Raw genomic sequence first — 17,911 nt, forward strand, 5'->3', positions numbered from 1 at the left:
GGCTTTTGCCTCTGCTTCCACGTCTTCTCGTCTAGCGAGAGCGAGCGCTCTAGTGTTGCTGTGCTTACATTCACAGCCGTACTAAGAAGTACGTTACACTAAAGCACTTCCCTCTCCTCGACTTGTTGCGCTGCTACTGCTGCTCGTCCGCACTCTGCACGTCTTGTCTCTTCGGCGGCTACCGAGAGACTTACTACTGTGCGTATTCCTTGCACAGAGCCTTCGCATACCCAAATATTTATGTACAAAATTTCCAACAGGGGACCTGATTCTAATTCATTTCGATGTCGCAATTTAATTTCGACACCGCCATGATGGTCGCAATTTATAGCGATTCTTATTCATTTCGATATTAGTTACAACTGGGGATATTAAGGTTAGCATTTTGACACTGCTCAGAATTTGGGTTGGCGCTCCGGTTTATTGGATTTATTGGCTACGCAACCACCCTACATTTGTTGATAGTCTGGGAAAATTATCGAAAAAATGCCATTTTTGGGAAAAGTTATTTACCAGCTATTTAAATGCTAAAATCGAATCTTAAGATTGCATATATTAGTAATGTGGGGTATGACAAGTCCGCAGAACGTGTGTTATTTTATTTATAAACAAATTAGCACTCCTAAATCTTCTTCTTTTTTTTAATTGGTGCTCTGTAACTCCTAAGATTTTTCCTTTAAGCCAAAAACACTCAAATAAAAATTCACCGTAATTTAGTTCTGCACAAAGTTATTTTTTTCCGATTTCCTTCAACAAAAATTTTACTCGGAGAATCCGAGTTTTCCCAATAAAATCTGCAATTTTTAATTAAAATTTTAGGGAAGTAATTATTTATCAATAATTAAATAAATTGATGACATGAAAGATTTTTTATAGTAATACAGAGAGAGGCTAAATTATGGAATAAATTCATTTTCTCTAAAATTGACGATTTTGGAGCAAAATCCCTAAACAGATCGATTTTTATTTTTTAATTACAATTATTTGGCATATGTTTCATACTAGTGACGTCATCCACCTGAGCGTGATGACGTAATCGATAATTTTTTAATGGGAATAGGGGTCGTGTAGTAGGTAATTTGAAAGAACGTTCAATTCTCTATTCAGTACAGTAATATAAACATAAATATCATTATTTATACAGGGTTGCCAAAAAATAATTTTTGAATTAAATTAATTGGCGCAAAAAGAAGAATGTATGTAATTTATTTAACTCAAAATACATTGTACTGATGTCAGAACAAAAAAAAAAAGGTTTATTCCACAAATAAACATTTCTTTTCGCTTAAATTAAATCGCAAACATCCTCCCTCCTATCAATTGGCAGTTTGAACATTTAATTTAAGCTAAAAGCAATGTTTATTTGCCAAATAAACATTTTTTTCTATTTTCTGAAAGCAGTAGAATGTATTCTGAGTTCAATAAATTACATACATTCTTCTTTTTGCGTCAATTAATTTAATTCAAAAAAATTTTTTGGCCACCCTGTATAAATAACTATATTAATATTTATAACACTGAATAGAGAATTGAACGCTTTTTAAATGAGCTACCACACGACCCGTATTCCTATTTAAAAAAATAATCGATTACGTCATGATCGGATGTATTACGTCACTAGTTTGAAATATATGCCAAAAAAATTTAATGTAAAAATAAAAATCGACCTGTTTCGGGATTTTTCTCTAGAATCATCCATTTTAGAGAAAATGAATTTATTCCATAATTTAGCCCCTTTGTATATCAGGAGACCGGCGACAATCTAACCAATAGTATAGCAATAATTAAAATGTTAATTAAAAAATTTCGGTCGAAATAATAACCAGAAAGATTATGATACACCAGAATAACTATGATTTTCGTATAAAAAAAGCACTATACCTATTCAACGTATAGTACTTTACAGAATTGAAATTGGACTATTTGGGCGGTCTCAGGAATCCATGTTATAAAGAAACAAATTTTTGGCCTATAGACAAATAGAACCCCTCAGAAAATATTAGATTAAATTAAATTAAGTTAACGCTGTTGAAAAGGACACGGCTTCTGTGCCCTTTTTAAAGAAAAAAAATTGAATTGCGAGGAGTGGTTCCAGGTATAACCGGTCAAATTTGACCGGCATTTGCGACAGAGTTATAAACAACAGGATTTCAATCTTTGAACCATTACCTTTTTATTCCGGTTCTCTTTGTACATACAAATTTTCATATCTTCAAGACACTCATAACAAAAAGATTTATGTCACTAAGTTATTTAATTAGTGATAAATAATTACTGCCCTAAAATTTTAGTTGAAAATTAAAGATTTTGTTTGAAAACTCCGAATTTTCCGAGGAAAATTTCAGCCGACTGAAATCTGAAAAAAAATATCTATGTGCAGAATTAAATTACAGTGAATTTTTATGTGAGTGTTTTTAATTTAACGTTAAAATCTTCTGAGTTACAGAGCAATAATTGAAAAAAAAATTAGGAGCGCTAATTTGTTTATAAACCAAATACCACACTTTCTGCGGACTTTGCATAGCTATATTACTGATATATGAAATCTTAAGATTTGATTCCAGTATGTCTAGCAATAAAATAGCTGGTACATAAGTTTCCTTGTTTTATACTAATTTTCCCAGATTATTACCTTATGTTTCATTGAGTTGATAATTCACATTATGGAAATTCTCAATTATTATATTTATTATATTTCTAATTTAATACTATTCTATCTAATTTCTCCAAAAGCAAATTTCCATAAAACCCAGCCATATTAATACCTTTTGCTTCAGTTTTCCTTGCAAGAAACAAACAAAACACATCTCCTAAGCTAAACCTAACCTCGCTTTCGGCCATTCATTCATGTCCTTGTCATAATAATTTCGACTCGAAATTATAATAGGTTTGTTCTAGCATCAGTTTCAAACGGTTTGAAACCATCAGCGAATAGGGGGATAGCACTGGTGACTGTATTATATTCTCTCACTGACCATCTGTTTGCTGACGGTTTCTGACTAGTTTGACTGTTTGCTAGAACAAACCTTATTTCAACCACTTTTTTGGAGTCGCTATTTCGATAGTCGCTATTTTATGACATCATTTCGTTAGTTCAACTAAAATCCACAAGGCTCGCACAGTCGCATTTCAACGTCGCCATATTGATTGCGTCTTGTTTTCAGTCGAAATTTGAATTAGAATCACGGCCACGTTCCTTTATTATGTTTAGAGTCTCAGCTATTTCGAACAACTTCACTTTACAGTCATTCAAAATTATTTTGTGGACTTTTTTATGTTTTCCCCAGTAACAGCCTCTTTGGGGCGTCCACTTGGCGTTTAAGCTTAGCAAACCACTCCTCAACGGTTAACTTTCCTGGTGAATATTTCGAATAACGTTTATCAAGTCATGCCTTTGCTTCAACAGTAATTTTTAGTTAAAACGTAGTGATCTATTAAGACACGAAATTCCATTTCATCCATTTTTTTTTTCTAACACAAGTTGCTTCACTCAAAATGGTACTGTTATATCTCATAAAATAATACATAGTTCGACAGCTGTCAAATTTATACACGCATCTTATAAAGGTTAGAGCTGACTAAAAATTCTATGAATTTAATACCAGTATTAAATCCATAGCATTAAACCAGTATTAAAAATATCTATGTGTCAGCCTACAAACTTTTTATTCCACTGTTATACTTGTCTCTGTTAGGTCTGGATCCCGCGTATGAAAAAAAAGTTGATTAATAGCAAGCTGAAAATTTGTTAATAATAAACTTTTTTCGGATAAACTTTGATGTATGGGAACACTGGAACAGGGCAGTTTTAATTGTGGAACAGGTTAAAAATTTGGAACGGTCAGACCACGAAAACGGCACATTTATTTTTTCCGACAGAACAGACTTAAACTCTTCGAACAGAGATTAAACTCTCATGTAAAAATCAGACTGATATTTATCACCTGTCATAATTCCTGTCATTTGACTTATTCTACATGTTCCACTCGTTAAAACGCCCATTTGGTGATAAATAGCAGTCTGATTTTTGCATGAGAGTTTAATCTCTATACAGAAGTAAAAACCATACAGAAGTAAAAACTTCTTTTGTATATTGGTATAAAAAGTTTTATTAAAAAACATAAAAGTCCTCCAAAAGGATTTGCAAAACGTTTTCAATCTGAATCAGATCATCCTCAGTGCCTAGAACGAAGTATTTCCACGTTAAAATGAATGCAAAAGGTTAAAATTGCGACTAGGTTAAAGAAAAATGTGGCAATACTTACGTTCTGCTTCGTAAAAGAAACTAGCAACTTTTTGAAAAAGGTTACATCGATATTAATGGTTTACATAATAATTAAGTGATATTTGTAGCGACTCCAAGTCGATGTTACAAGATGAAATGTGCTAGGAGTGCTCAAAGGGCAACATGGTTCCCTGCTCGTTAAGAACTTGTGGTTCTTGCCAGTTCAATGGACACAGACCAACAAAAGTGAAGGAGATGACAATCTAATTATCAGACCGAAGTGACATGACAAGATAGGTAGTCAATTTTTGGTTATGAATTTCAAATTATTATTGTTGTTTAAAAAATTTTTGGATTATATATTAGTAACTGTATAAAATTGAAATTTAAATTATAATAATTAGATTTTATTGTAAAAGTATATAAGGCAACTCTCTACTCTCTGTTACAGAAAGAACTGTTGTTAGTGTTAGGTAGATAAAATGCTAGTCAGTGACGTCATCGGTGATTAAATTTGAGAAAGAAGGCAAAGAGTTTTATTTAGTTTGAAAGAAAAGGAAAATTAGTTCTATGTACACCACCTATATGATAGGTACCAAGATAAGGTGTATATTAATGTTGTAAAAATAGCTAGGTGATATTGGTTGCCTATGTATATGTTTGTAATGTTTATTGACAAATTGAAAATATTATAATTTAATTGGTTGTCTGAATTAGAGAACTAGAAACTAGAAAAGATAATGGAGCAAACAGACTGATATGAAAGTAATGTATATTATTGTGAAGCTTCCCACATAGGCGAGAAGATTGTTTAGCAAAATCAAGTTGAGAACGAGTGATGGTGGTTGCCTGATATTATAGGTTGAAATTAAAATTGTTTAATTAAAATTACTGAAAAAATATTAGTTATTTAATGATAATTACCTAAAAGATGTTGTCAGAAAATTTTTTTAAAAAATTTTTAAATTTTATAATTATTATGATTTAAAAGAATCCAGTCAAAGATGGAATAACCTGAATGATAATATCAGAAATGCAAAATGAATTATGTGTCAAACAATTGTTATTATTAAACTGAATGGATGAAGTTAATGAGTTATAACATAAGAGGCAACTATAGGAATTAGTTAGGGTGTGAGTGTATATTGGAATGATATTTATATAATACAGGCTAAAAGTTGGGGTTATTGTCAATATGAGGCAAAGATCTTGATGGAATAATTCATTGGATGGGTTAACTGAAAATTTGAAATTTTATAGTCAGTAATGGAAAGCAGGTTGATATATTGTTGAGAGAAAAGTAGACAGTAGTGTTGCCAAATGGAAAAAAAGGGAAGAACAACCAGATCAAGAAATGCATGGGGAACCGGAAACATCAGAGACAAGAGGTATGGCCATGTAACTATGTGGATTGGGAAAATGTATGAGAGAGGAATGGTAATGGAAGAAGGTAAACTTTGTTGTGGTTGGTAATCTAACTTAGATTTAAGGAAAATGTGTGAAGGAAGATTGGAAGAGAAAGGAGGTAAACTGTGGTAAGGGTGGGATAGATAAAAAAGGGGGGACAGAAAGAAAGGAATAAAAGAGCATATTTGAAAGTGTTAATGGGAGATCAATCTCTGTTCGGAGAGTTTAAGTCTGTTCTGTCGGACAAAATACATGTGCCGTATTCGTGGTCTGACCGTTCCAAATTTTTAACCTGTTCCACAATTAAAACTTCCCCTGTTCCAGTGTTCCCATATATCAAAGTGTGTCCGACTAGAAACCCTTAAGCTGTTAACAAATTTTCACCTTGCTATTAATCAACTTTTTTCGAACGCGGGATCCAGACCTATATGTGATTTAAAAATGTTTTCCTTCTCTTAGGTTCTGCTACAAGATGGATACTTTGTACACTTTTTTGTACCAAAGGACGTAGAAGTCATTCCAAAGCATGTATACTTCGTACTAGATACAAGTGGAAGTATGTATGGTACCAAACTCCAGCAACTTAAAGATGCCATGACTAGTATTTTGGATGAGATCAAACCCGAAGACGCACTCAGTATTGTTGAATTCAACAGCGAAATTTACATATGGGACATAGAAAATGAGAAATCAATTCTTGCTAAGTGGGACAACTACTGGGAACCATTCGAAGATTTAGCTGTAAGTAATATTTTGTAATAACCATTAAAATGCGCATTGCTGACTAGCAAGCTAGGAAGGCAGCAGGCCTAAGAATAATAGGATCCGGTGATCTTTTTGGCTGGTCAAATGCAACAATCTCGGAAATTGCCAATATCATTCCCATACGCAAAACGTATAAAGATGGGAAGGAGGGCCCTCATCAACGTCTGTTTCAATTAATATGAAACAAATATTATGTTGTAGAGACCCTAGCCTAAATCTTAGAAAACGAGTACTAAACAATTATGTATGTTCTGTTCTTTTATATGTTGTGGCGACATGGACTCTTAATAAACAATGTCTTGATAGATTTGAAGCATTTGTGGACATATCGAAGAATGCTGATCATCTCCTGGACAGAGAGAATCACCAATGAAGAAGTACTAAGAAGAATACAGAACAGCAGGGAGATACTGGATTCCATCAAAATAAGAAAACTACAATATCTGGGTCATATAACACGTGGTGACAGATATGAATTCCTAAAATTAATAATGCAGGAAAAGATTCAAATAAAGCGCAGCATAGATAGAAGAAAAATGATTGAAAAACCTCAGAGAATGGTTTGGATGCAGCTCAACTGAATTCTTTGGGGATGTGTCAAATGTTGGATGTTTGGGGATGTCGTGGTAGCGGGTAGGTACCCCTCTATGATCCCGATAGAGAGCAGACTTACTTCAGGGATTTAGCGCCCCTGCCCACGCGAGCTCCTGGTTTTTTCCTCCATTTCCTATTTAGAGGTAACCAGGCCCCAACCTCCGTATTATCCTATCCAAACCCCAAATTCCTTCCCTAATATCCCCTCCCACCCACCAACCCGTCTGGCCAGCGTGGTGGGTTATGGCCAAAACCTCCACAAATCAAAAATGTCGGTTTCAACAGATATACGGAAGATACCCCAGGTGGGTAGGAAGTTTATTCCACAGTCCCACACCGAAATAACGGTCTGCCTCGAGGATTCTGGGGGAGGCAAGTCGACATTGAAAAAGAAGAACAACAAACAACTCCATATAGCAACTTACAACATCCGTTCCATGGCAAAAGACGAAAAACTCTACGAACTAGAAGAGGAATTAGGGAATATGAATTGGGATATAATGGGACTATCAGAAGTTAAAAGAAGAGGTGAAGGGTATGTGGACTTACATTCAGGCAACAGGCTCTATTATAAAGGCAATGAAGACTATACATACGGTGGAGTAGGTTTCTTAATCAACAAGAAGAGAAAATCACAAATTCAAATAATTGACAGCATCTCAGACAGGGTTACATACATGATTTTAAAACTAAATCCAAAAACCAAATTAAAGATTGTGCAAGTTTATGCTCCAACTGAAAAGGCAACTGATGAAGAAATAAATACTTTTTACGAAGATCTTAAAAAAGCTATAGACACCAACAGAGAATCCAAAATAATAATAATGGGAGATTTTAACGCCAAAATTGGAAGTAAGATTGAAGACTCTGAAAGCAAGATTGGAAATTTTGGATTCGGCACAAGAAACACAAGGGGAGAAAAACTTATGGAATTTCTGGAACAAGAAAACATGTATATTATGAATACCTTCTACAAAAAGAAACCTAACAGAAAGTGGACATGGGTTGCACCTAACGGAACCACCAAAAATGAAATAGACTATTTTCTCTCAAACAACAAAAGAATATTCGAAGACGTAACAACAATAAACAACGTAACAACGGGTAGTGACCATCGTATAGTTAGAGCAAAAATAAATATTAACATGAAAGAAGAGAGGAAAAGAATATTTAAAAAAAAACAACGCGAATAGATGCCTTTAAAGTAAAAACAAATGAAGAGCAATTCCGAGAGGTCTTAGCGGATAAGTTCAAATATGATCCTTCACATAATCAAGATGAAATTGACGAAATTAACAAAAACATCAATAAGAACCTTCTCGAAGCCGGACTACAGGTCGCAAAGAAAACAAGTACTAAAGAAGACAAAATAAGCAACGAAACTAAACAACTGATGACGGAAAGACGACAACTACTAACGCAAAACAAACGCCATACTCAAGAATACATAGAACTTAATAAAACAATTAGAAAAGAACTAAAACGCGACTTACAAAAATGGAACGAGAACTTAATAGAGCGAGTCATTGAAAACAACAGAGGCTTAAAATGTCTAAGACTTGCATTGGGTGTTCAAAAAATCATTAAAATTAAAGACGCCAATAGTAAGGAAGAGAAGGACAAATATAAAATAACAAAAATAGTCGAAGACTTCTACAAAAGCTTGTACAGCTCGCAAAGCCAGCCTAATGAATCAACAAAGGAGAACGTCAAAAGAAAAATAAAAAACGTGGGATCAGAAGTACTACCAAATATAAAGGGATTCGAAATATAAAGAGCTTTCAAAGAACTAAAAAATAATAAAGCTCCAGGACAGGACGGTATAATTGCCGAGCTCTTGAAAACAAGCAAGACAGTAACAATCCCTATACTAACAGAGCTATTTAATAAATGTCTCCATAATAGCAAGATCCCTAAAGACTGGAACGAAAGTCTAGTAATACTTTTACACAAAAAAGGGGACAAATGTGACCTACAGAATTACAGACCGATATCGTTGCTCAGTCAAGTATACAAACTATTCATGAGAATTATTAACAACCGGTTGACCTACAAAATGGACAATTACCAACCAGTGGAACAGGCTGGCTTCCGCAAAGGATATAGTACATCAGACCATCTGCTGACAATGAGAACATTGATAGAGAAGGCAAATGAATACCAACTACCCGTATTTCTTGCCTTCGTAGACTATGAAAAGGCGTTTGATAGTATCGAGATGTGGGCCATAGAACAAGCTATTAATAATTGTAGAATAGATTCGAGATATAGACAACTAATACATAATATATATGAAAATGCAACTATGATAGTACAACTAGACGAAAATACAAATCCCATCCCTATTAAGAGAGGCGTGAGACAAGGAGACGTAATATCGCCAAAGCTTTTCAACCTAGCACTAGAAGACGTCTTCAAAACGACAAATTGGTCAACCTATGGCATTAACGTTAATGGCAAGAAGCTAAATCACCTCAGATTCGCTGACGACATTGTGATTATAGCGAGCTCATTCGAGGAACTGCAAATTATGATAGAGGAACTCGCAGGCAGCTCCCAATACGTCGGTCTAAAAATGAACATGAAGAAAACAAAAATAATGACAAACACAGATGACCCCAGACGCATAACTATAAATGGCAGTGAGATAGAAAAAGTCCAGGAATATATCTACCTAGGCCAAATCCTGAAACTTGACAAAGAAAACCAAAGTGCGGAAATTAATAGGAGAGCAAGACTAGCATGGGCAGGATTTGGAAAACTTGGTTGGATACTTAAGAACCGCAAAATACATCAATATTTGAGGACCAAAGTGTTCAACCAGTGCATCCTTCCTATCATGACATATGGGTGTCAAACCTGGACCCTAACCAAGGCAAATATGAATAAACTAGCTACAACAGAAAGAGCTATGGAAAGAGCAATGTTAGGTATACGACTGTCAGATAAAAAGAGGAGCGACTGGGTAAGATCAAAAACAAAAGTCGAGGACATAACAACAAAAGTTGCCAAACTTAAATGGAGCTTTGCAGGCCACACTGTTAGACAAAAAGACCAACGTTGGAATGCCACGATACAACATTGGAGACCTTACCAAAGTAAACGACCGAGAGGAAGACCACAGATGAGATGGGTTGATGATATTAAAAGAGTAGCCGGAACGAATTGGAAATATGTTGCTCAGGATAGAGACCGATGGAAGGAGTTGGGAGAGGCCTATGTCCAAACGTGGACGATAGAAGGCTAAGAAGAAGAAGAAGAAGTGTCAAAAGGCTTAGAATAGCCATAATGATTGCCAACCTTCGCCGCGGAAATGGCACGTAAAGATGAAGAAGAATCTAATGACTTAGATCAAGACAAATTGTAGAAGCCTCGGAGATGTTACCAGAGAAGGTTTCCATTGTTTTCAGTCTGGTAGGATGTGGAACAACATTTTTTGGTGTTACTTTATGTGCTATTAGATTGAAAACTTAGTCTTTTGCTAGCAATTGCCGCTAGGGCATCCCTGCCATTTCGTTCGTTGCGATCCGTGACTGCACGCCGGAGTTTATCCTAGTTGGGTCAGAGAGAGCAGCATATGTGTCTCCTGATGAGAGACTAATAAGTCTCGAAACCGGTAGAGGTGCTTGCTGCACTCTCTGATTGAACTCGAATAATGATGCGGCTGTAGTTTCGTGTTTAAACGAAATTGAAAATGGTTATTCATTTTTGATTTACATGTTTACTCTGATTGGAGTACGAAGGGAAACATTCTCGTTGGAACTTTACCGCGATGAGCAGATGGGACGTGAATTATAAGTTGTAAAATTCCAATACAGAAGTAAAAACTTCGAGATGTATTCTGGTATAAAATCGTTTATTTAAAACTATAAAATGTCATGGATTGCAGAACGTTTTCGTTCTAAACAGAACATCTTCAGTGCATCCTGCCGAGTATTTTGAAACTAGCACACTGTAAATAGTGTTAACATCATCATATATGGTTTACATAATGTAATATGTTAAAATGTTATGACTACAAGTCGATGTTAATAGATAAAGTGGAACACATGCTAAAAGGGTGCCATGGTTCCCTGCTCGAAGATGCTAGGTACTTGCCAATTCAATGGGCACCAACTCTGTTGGTCTGTGCCCATTGAATTGGCAAGTACCTAGCATCTTCGAGCAGGGAACCATGGCACCCTTTTAGCATGTGTTCCACTTTATCTATTAACATCGACTTGTAGTCATAACATTTTAACATATTACATTATGTAAACCATATATGATGATGTTAACACTATTTACAGTGTGCTAGTTTCAAAATACTCGGCAGGATGCACTGAAGATGTTCTGTTTAGAACGAAAACGTTCTGCAATCCATGACATTCTATAGTTTTAAATAAACGATTTTATACCAGAATACATCTCGAAGTTTTTACTTCTGTATTGGTTTTTTAAACTATGGTATACAGCCAACTATTGGGATTTTCCCATTGATTTTTTTTTTTTTTGTAAAATTCCCTCATCTTCCTTAGTCTCAGCCTCCGTTATGGCTTGCAAATTGTAGAAGTCTCGGAGGTGTTACCAGAGAAGGTTTCCATTGTTTTCAGTCTGGTAGGATGTGGAACAACATTTTTTGGTGTTGTTTTATGTGTTATTAGATTGAAAACTTAGTCTTTTGCTAGCAGTTGCCGCTAGGGCATGCCTGCCATTTCGTTCGTTGCAATCCGTGACTGCACGTCGGATTTTGTCCTAGTTGGGTCAGAGAGAGCAGCATATGTGCCTCCTGATGAGAGACTAATAAGTTTCGAAACCAGTAGAGGTGCTTGTTGCACTCTCTGATTGAACTCTAATAATGATGCGGCTGTAGTTTTGTGTTTCAACGAAATTGAAAATGGTTATTCATTTTTGAAGAATCTAATGGTTTATTGATTCTCTTTTAATAGCTATGCTGGTATTTTATTTGTAATTTAGACAGCTGTTGATATTTGTTGGTTTTATATACACGTGAGTCTCATATTCAGTAGTCTTTTTAAAGATTAAAACATTCAGTATAGATAATGAGTTATTTTATCCATTTTCCATGTAAATATTGTAGACTCTATCTTCAGTGCCCATTGCTCCATATTGCAATAAAAATTTAATAATGAAATTCTTCAATATTGAATCGTTATCTTAGTAATATGTAACATGTACTGTTGTTATTAGTAATAAATTAAAACATTAATTTATTTAGCTATTCGACCTACCAGGACCTCTATTAGCAACAAATGATTCAATCATAAAAGCAAAGAAACTTGTAGACAATATGGAAACTCGAGGTGGCACTAACATAATTGGTGGATTAGATGCTGGTTTATATCTTGTAAAATCCCACATAGAAAGAACTGAAGAAGGTAACAATCAGAGAAAGCATATGATAATATTTCTAACTGATGGACAACCCAACATAGGTATACATTCTACAGATGAAATTATTGAAGTGGTAGGTATTATGTTAATAACTGATTTGGAATGAACATAGCAATAAATTTCAAGAAAAATTTAATAAAAAATTTTGGTCTTGGTAAAAGGTATATTATTTTAAAAAGCCCTATAGGGCTACAAACATCGAACAAAACGTTTTCGCTCTAAAAAAGCATCATCAGTGTTGCCTAAAATAAGTATAACCATATTAATTATCAAAATGTTAAACTTAAAATGATGACCAAGGTAGAAGCAAAGTTTGGTTATACTTACAAGAACATGGTGAGCGAACCAAAAAATACGAAGATCAAAGCCTTTCAAAAATGGACTAAAAGTCACATCAAAATGCTAATATAGCAAATTCCAAAGGATGGATATAATCCCTAAGGATACGGCCCTAGGATAACATATGACTCCCACACGTTGTAAGTGGGTCAAAGGTAACAAATTAGGTCATTATGTTACAAGAGCTGACAGGCAACTAAGATGTGAGATATCAAAAGCGAATCTGTCTGATGTCAAGACAACAATTGTCAATGGAACTTGAAGTATCATGAAAAGTTGGTTACACAGCTACTAAATTTATAGTTGTTTATAGTACAAGCAATGATAACAGCTAACATCAGTGTGTTGGAATTATAAAAATAAAGAGTTAGTGAGAGTAGATTATCTAGATGTAAAATAGAAGGGGGGAATTTGAGTACCCACAATCATCAGTGAAGTGTACGTAAATTGATGAAGAAAGGTAGGCAAAACAACATACAGAGAATGTAATGTATGGTTTGTGTTTTGAAATTAGATAATTTATATTTGTGAACCAACACAAATGATGGCTGAGAGACTGGCTGAAAAATTAAAGACAATAGGGGTCGTGATATCAAATGCTGAAAAAGTTGTAAATGCAAAATCTTATTTATCAGTTAATAAAATATAGATGGGTTCATCAACACAAATTTACAAGACTGAAAAGGTTGTATTACAAGCTTAGTCCAAATTTCTTTATTATGTCCTTTTATGTTAAATAACATCTAGGGCAAAGAAAAATGAATAACTTGGATAAAAGTGTCTAAGCTATAACTAAAGTGGAGTCAGATGAAGATAAGTGTTGAGTAAGATTATTGAGTATATGAGAAAATTAAAAATTGTGTTTATTTAATTAAATTAGTAGATAAAACAGAATAAAAAGGGTGGATAGATACATGAGTTTGTGGTATAAATAGTAAATTTGACATCACTATTGAGACTAATGAACATTATTGAGAGACTGGGGACTCCAGAGACCAGACAACCAAACAAACCAAATGATGAATGAAAGGTTGGCTGAATGGAATAACTACTAGATGTGTGAAACTTGAAAGATTTATTGTACAATATTATTGGTTGATTTAGTTTAGAATGAAATAGTTATGATTGGACACTAAACGAAAAACGGTTTGAAAAAGATGATGTGGAGAGAATGGGATAAATATTGAATAGATATGGTTGTGTACAAGTTGTGACAAATGGATGTTGTGGATATAGTTGAAATTGCTTTGTTTGGGAGAAGAAACAATTTTTTGAAGAAAGGATTAGATGATTATCGAAAATTGAGTGAACATGTGCATGTGAATAAGAAGAGAAAAGAAAGAAATAGAAACAATATTAGTAGATCCGAATAATTAAGAGAAATAAAGATACTATAAGAAACAGATTTATAATGTAATTTATGAGAAAAGTTGACGATGTAACGGTTGAAAGTCACGATTGAAAGACACATGGCGATTAACAAAATTTGGACTTCTCTGTTTCTCTTTGACTATTTCAAGGTCCTCGTAGAGGTCCAATCTCAGAAAGTTTTTATCGGGAATGTTATGTATTAGGGATACGTTATCAGGGATATTGAGAGTGTGGTTGTTTTGTTTAAGATGTTGAGAGAAGGTTGATATATTCTCTCTTTTAGTATGTTCAAGTGAACGGGAGGCAAGTGACCTACAAGTTCTCCCTATATATGTGGCATCACAATCAGAGCATTGCAATTTATAGACACCGCTACGATTCATGTAGTTAATAGGGTCTTTGGAGTTGGAAAGGCACTGTCCTAAATTACTTGATACCTTAAATGAAATTTGAATGTTATCAACTGATCTTTTAATAATATCTCTAATATCTCCAGACAAACGTTCATGATGATATGGTAAGGAAGTGTAAATGGGTTTGGTGGTCAAATCTCTGGGGAACGCAGCCTCTCTCAAGACTCTCAGTTGTCTCTTATGGATAAGCTTGTCTATGATGTTAGGTTCGTAACCATTATTGAACGCTATTTATTTGAGAATGTTCAATTCTTTGTTGTAATTGGATTGTGATAGAGGGGTAGTTTCTAAACGGTGTATGAAACTGTGAAATGCTGAATATTTGTGTGAAATGGGGTGATTAGATGATAGGGGTATGACATGGTCCGTCTGTGTTGGTTTCCTATAGATACTGAAATCGAAATGGTCATTTAATCTGGTGATAGTGAGGTCAAGAAAGTTAATGGATTGGGATGATTCTAGTTCCATGGTGAACTTAATATTAGGATGGATTTGGTTGATTTTAGAAAGAAGTGAATCAGCTGAATTAGAATTCCCGGCTATGAATAACAAACAGTCATCCACATAACGAAACCAGTGTAGAATCTCCGGATTTTTCATGATCTGTGTGGATTCTAGATGATCCATGAAAATATCAGCTAAGAGAGGGGATAGGCAACTACCCATGGCTAAGCCATCAGGTTGTCTGTAAAATTTGTTATTGAAATCAAAAAAGTCTTGAGCTAGACAAAATTGTAATAATTGGATGATGGAATCTGTAGTAGACATGGTGATTGAACTGGCTCTAAGAAGAGAGTGTACCAGATTAATAGCTTCTTGTTTAGGGACAGAAGTGAAAAGATTGCTAACATCAAATGAAAGCATAGTAATGTTAGGACGAAGATTTATTTGTTGGAGTTTATTGACTAGATGACTAGTGTTTTTGACTGAAAAACGAGGGGTGAAGTTCGTCAAAGTATTAATGAGGTTCAATATAAATTTGGAAAGAATAGAAACAGGAGTGTTAATGAAGCTCACAACTGGACGAATAGGAATGCCCTCTTTATGTATCTTTGGTTTACCTAAGAAAAAACCTTAAAAATAAAAAACTTGAGAAAAAAAGCACGAAACAGATCAGAGTGGAGAAGAATCCTGGAACAGGCCAAGACCCAGAAAGGGCTGTCGAGCCAATGATGATGATGATGATGAATTTCAAAACACAAACCATACATTACATTCTCTGTATGTTGTTTTGCCTACCTTTCTTCATCAATTTACGTACACTTCACTGATGATTGTGGGTACTCAAATTCCCCCTTCTATTTTACATCTAGATAATCTACTCTCACTAACTCTTTATTTTTATAATTCCAACACACTGATGTTAGCTGTTATCATTGCTTGTACTATAAACAACTATAAATTTAGTAGCTGTGTAACCAACTTTTCATGATACTTCAAGTTCCATTGACAATTGTTGTCTTGACATCAGACAGATTCGCTTTTGATATCTCACATCTTAGTTGCCTGTCAGCTCTTGTAACATAATGACCTAATTTGTTACCTTTGACCCACTTACAACGTATGGGAGTCATATGTTATCCTAGGGCCGTATCCTTAGGGATTATATCCATCCTTTGGAATTTGCTATGTTAGCATTTTGATGTGACTTTTAGTCCATTTTTGAAAGGCTTTGACCTTCGTATTTTTTGGTTGGCTCACCATCTTCTTGTAAGTATAACCAAAGTTTGCTTCTACCTTGGTCATCATTTTAAGTTTAACATTTTGATAATTAATATGGTTATACTTATTTTAGGCAACACTGATGATGCTCTTTTTAGAGCGAAAACGTTTTGTTCGATGTTTGTAGCCCTATAGGGCTTTTTAAAATAATATACCTTTTACCAAGCCAAAAATGTTTTATTAAATTTTACTTGTAATTAATGGTATACAGCCAGCTACAGGAAATTTTTCCTAGTGGATTTTTACAATAAATTTCGTTTCTATTTCTTTAAGCGTTGCTGTTTTTCTTGAATACATTTCTTGATTTCTTTTTTTTCTTCTTCTTCTTTGATTGCTGTATCCAATAATAGGGACTAGCGATTTTTTCTTCCAGCTACGTCTGCCTTCTACTTTACCTTTATAATTCATTGGAAAAAGTACTATTTTTAGTATCTCAACAGATGTGTTCCGTAAGAGCGTACCTACAGCAATTTGGATGTATCAGTGTGAACGGTCAACAAATAAAAAGAGTAAAAGCATACACCCACCATGGTACGAACGTCAAAGAAAACTGGGACCATTACCTAAAAAACAAATAATGTAGAGTAGGGAAAGCAAAGGGTACCCCCTGTTAAGATAGGCAAAATGCCCTCACTCCCAGAATTCAATTTTATTAATTTTTTTACGTTCTATGCGATTAAAAAATGAGATTACACGGATTTTTAGCTCGCCACGTCCCTTACCCCTACCCCACAGCCAAAAACGTAGATTTTTAGATTTAGTCCTTTTTAGTTAGGTTGCAATTAATTTAAAAATTTCAAAAAATTCACACATGTAGCTGAGGCCTTTACAAAACATGTCCATTTTTTATGGACCACTAGGTCGAGTGTACGTAACCTCAAATTTTTTTTAAATTTTTTTAAAGCTTATAACTTTTTTTTGAAGATGGCTGCAGGTCCAATTTTTTTAATGTTGTGTAATTTATCATAGACTATCCTTCTGATTTTTTTCAAATTTTTCCGTCAACTGCGCCATCTTGAAAAATTCGGAAAACTGTTTTTTAGGGGGTTTTTGTAGTCCAGAGAAATAAGATTTTTCTCGTGACACCTCCCCCTCCAGGCCGAGTCCAAATTTTTTGAGTAGTATGGACATCTATATTATTAACCTATATGTTTCCTGCAGCCGATTTTGATGATATACATAGTTATAAACAAATGAAAATCAAAAAACGCTAAATTTTCGTTTTTTCGTCTATTACCAAAAAGTTAAGCACTTTAAACAAATTGGAGAGTAATAAACTCATAAATCGTATAAAAAACTTCAATATGGCGTTCGCTGAATAGGTCCATCCTTATTGGTTGCTTAGAAAATTGCAAAATAAATCATAAATTTTGAGTTTTTATAAATATTCATAACTTATGTAAAAATTAACTTGAACCTTCTTATTACACGGAATGCTAATACTTCTTGTACTTAAATTATATTTTAAATTTCAAAGCAATTGGTCAAATAGTTTAAAAGTTATTTAATTTGTTTTTCAGAAATTCATTTTTTTTGCAACACTATTAGTCAGAAAATTATGAGACTACAATAAAACTTCACTTCGGACAGCTTATGAAAGAAGAACATTTATACTATTACCTTAATTAAAATTAAATGACAAAAAATAATTTTAAACAGTGTAAAATTATTTTGCAAAAGC

At 34.2% G+C, this 17,911-nt stretch overlaps 1 protein-coding gene across 1 annotated transcript in view; it reads left to right on the forward strand.

Annotated features, from left to right (window-relative positions):
* Positions 1–17,911, forward strand: part of LOC126886680 (inter-alpha-trypsin inhibitor heavy chain H4-like) — a 104,378-nt gene that overhangs the window by 50,712 nt on the left and 35,755 nt on the right. Inside the window, exons 6-7 of the mRNA XM_050653669.1 lie at positions 6,092–6,373; positions 12,210–12,458. Coding sequence (XP_050509626.1) covers positions 6,092–6,373; positions 12,210–12,458 — 531 coding nt within the window. The remainder of the gene's footprint in view (positions 1–6,091; positions 6,374–12,209; positions 12,459–17,911) is intronic.

Source organism: Diabrotica virgifera, chromosome 6 (genome assembly GCF_917563875.1).
Source record: "Diabrotica virgifera virgifera chromosome 6, PGI_DIABVI_V3a".
Lineage (NCBI taxonomy): Eukaryota > Metazoa > Arthropoda > Insecta > Coleoptera > Chrysomelidae > Diabrotica > Diabrotica virgifera.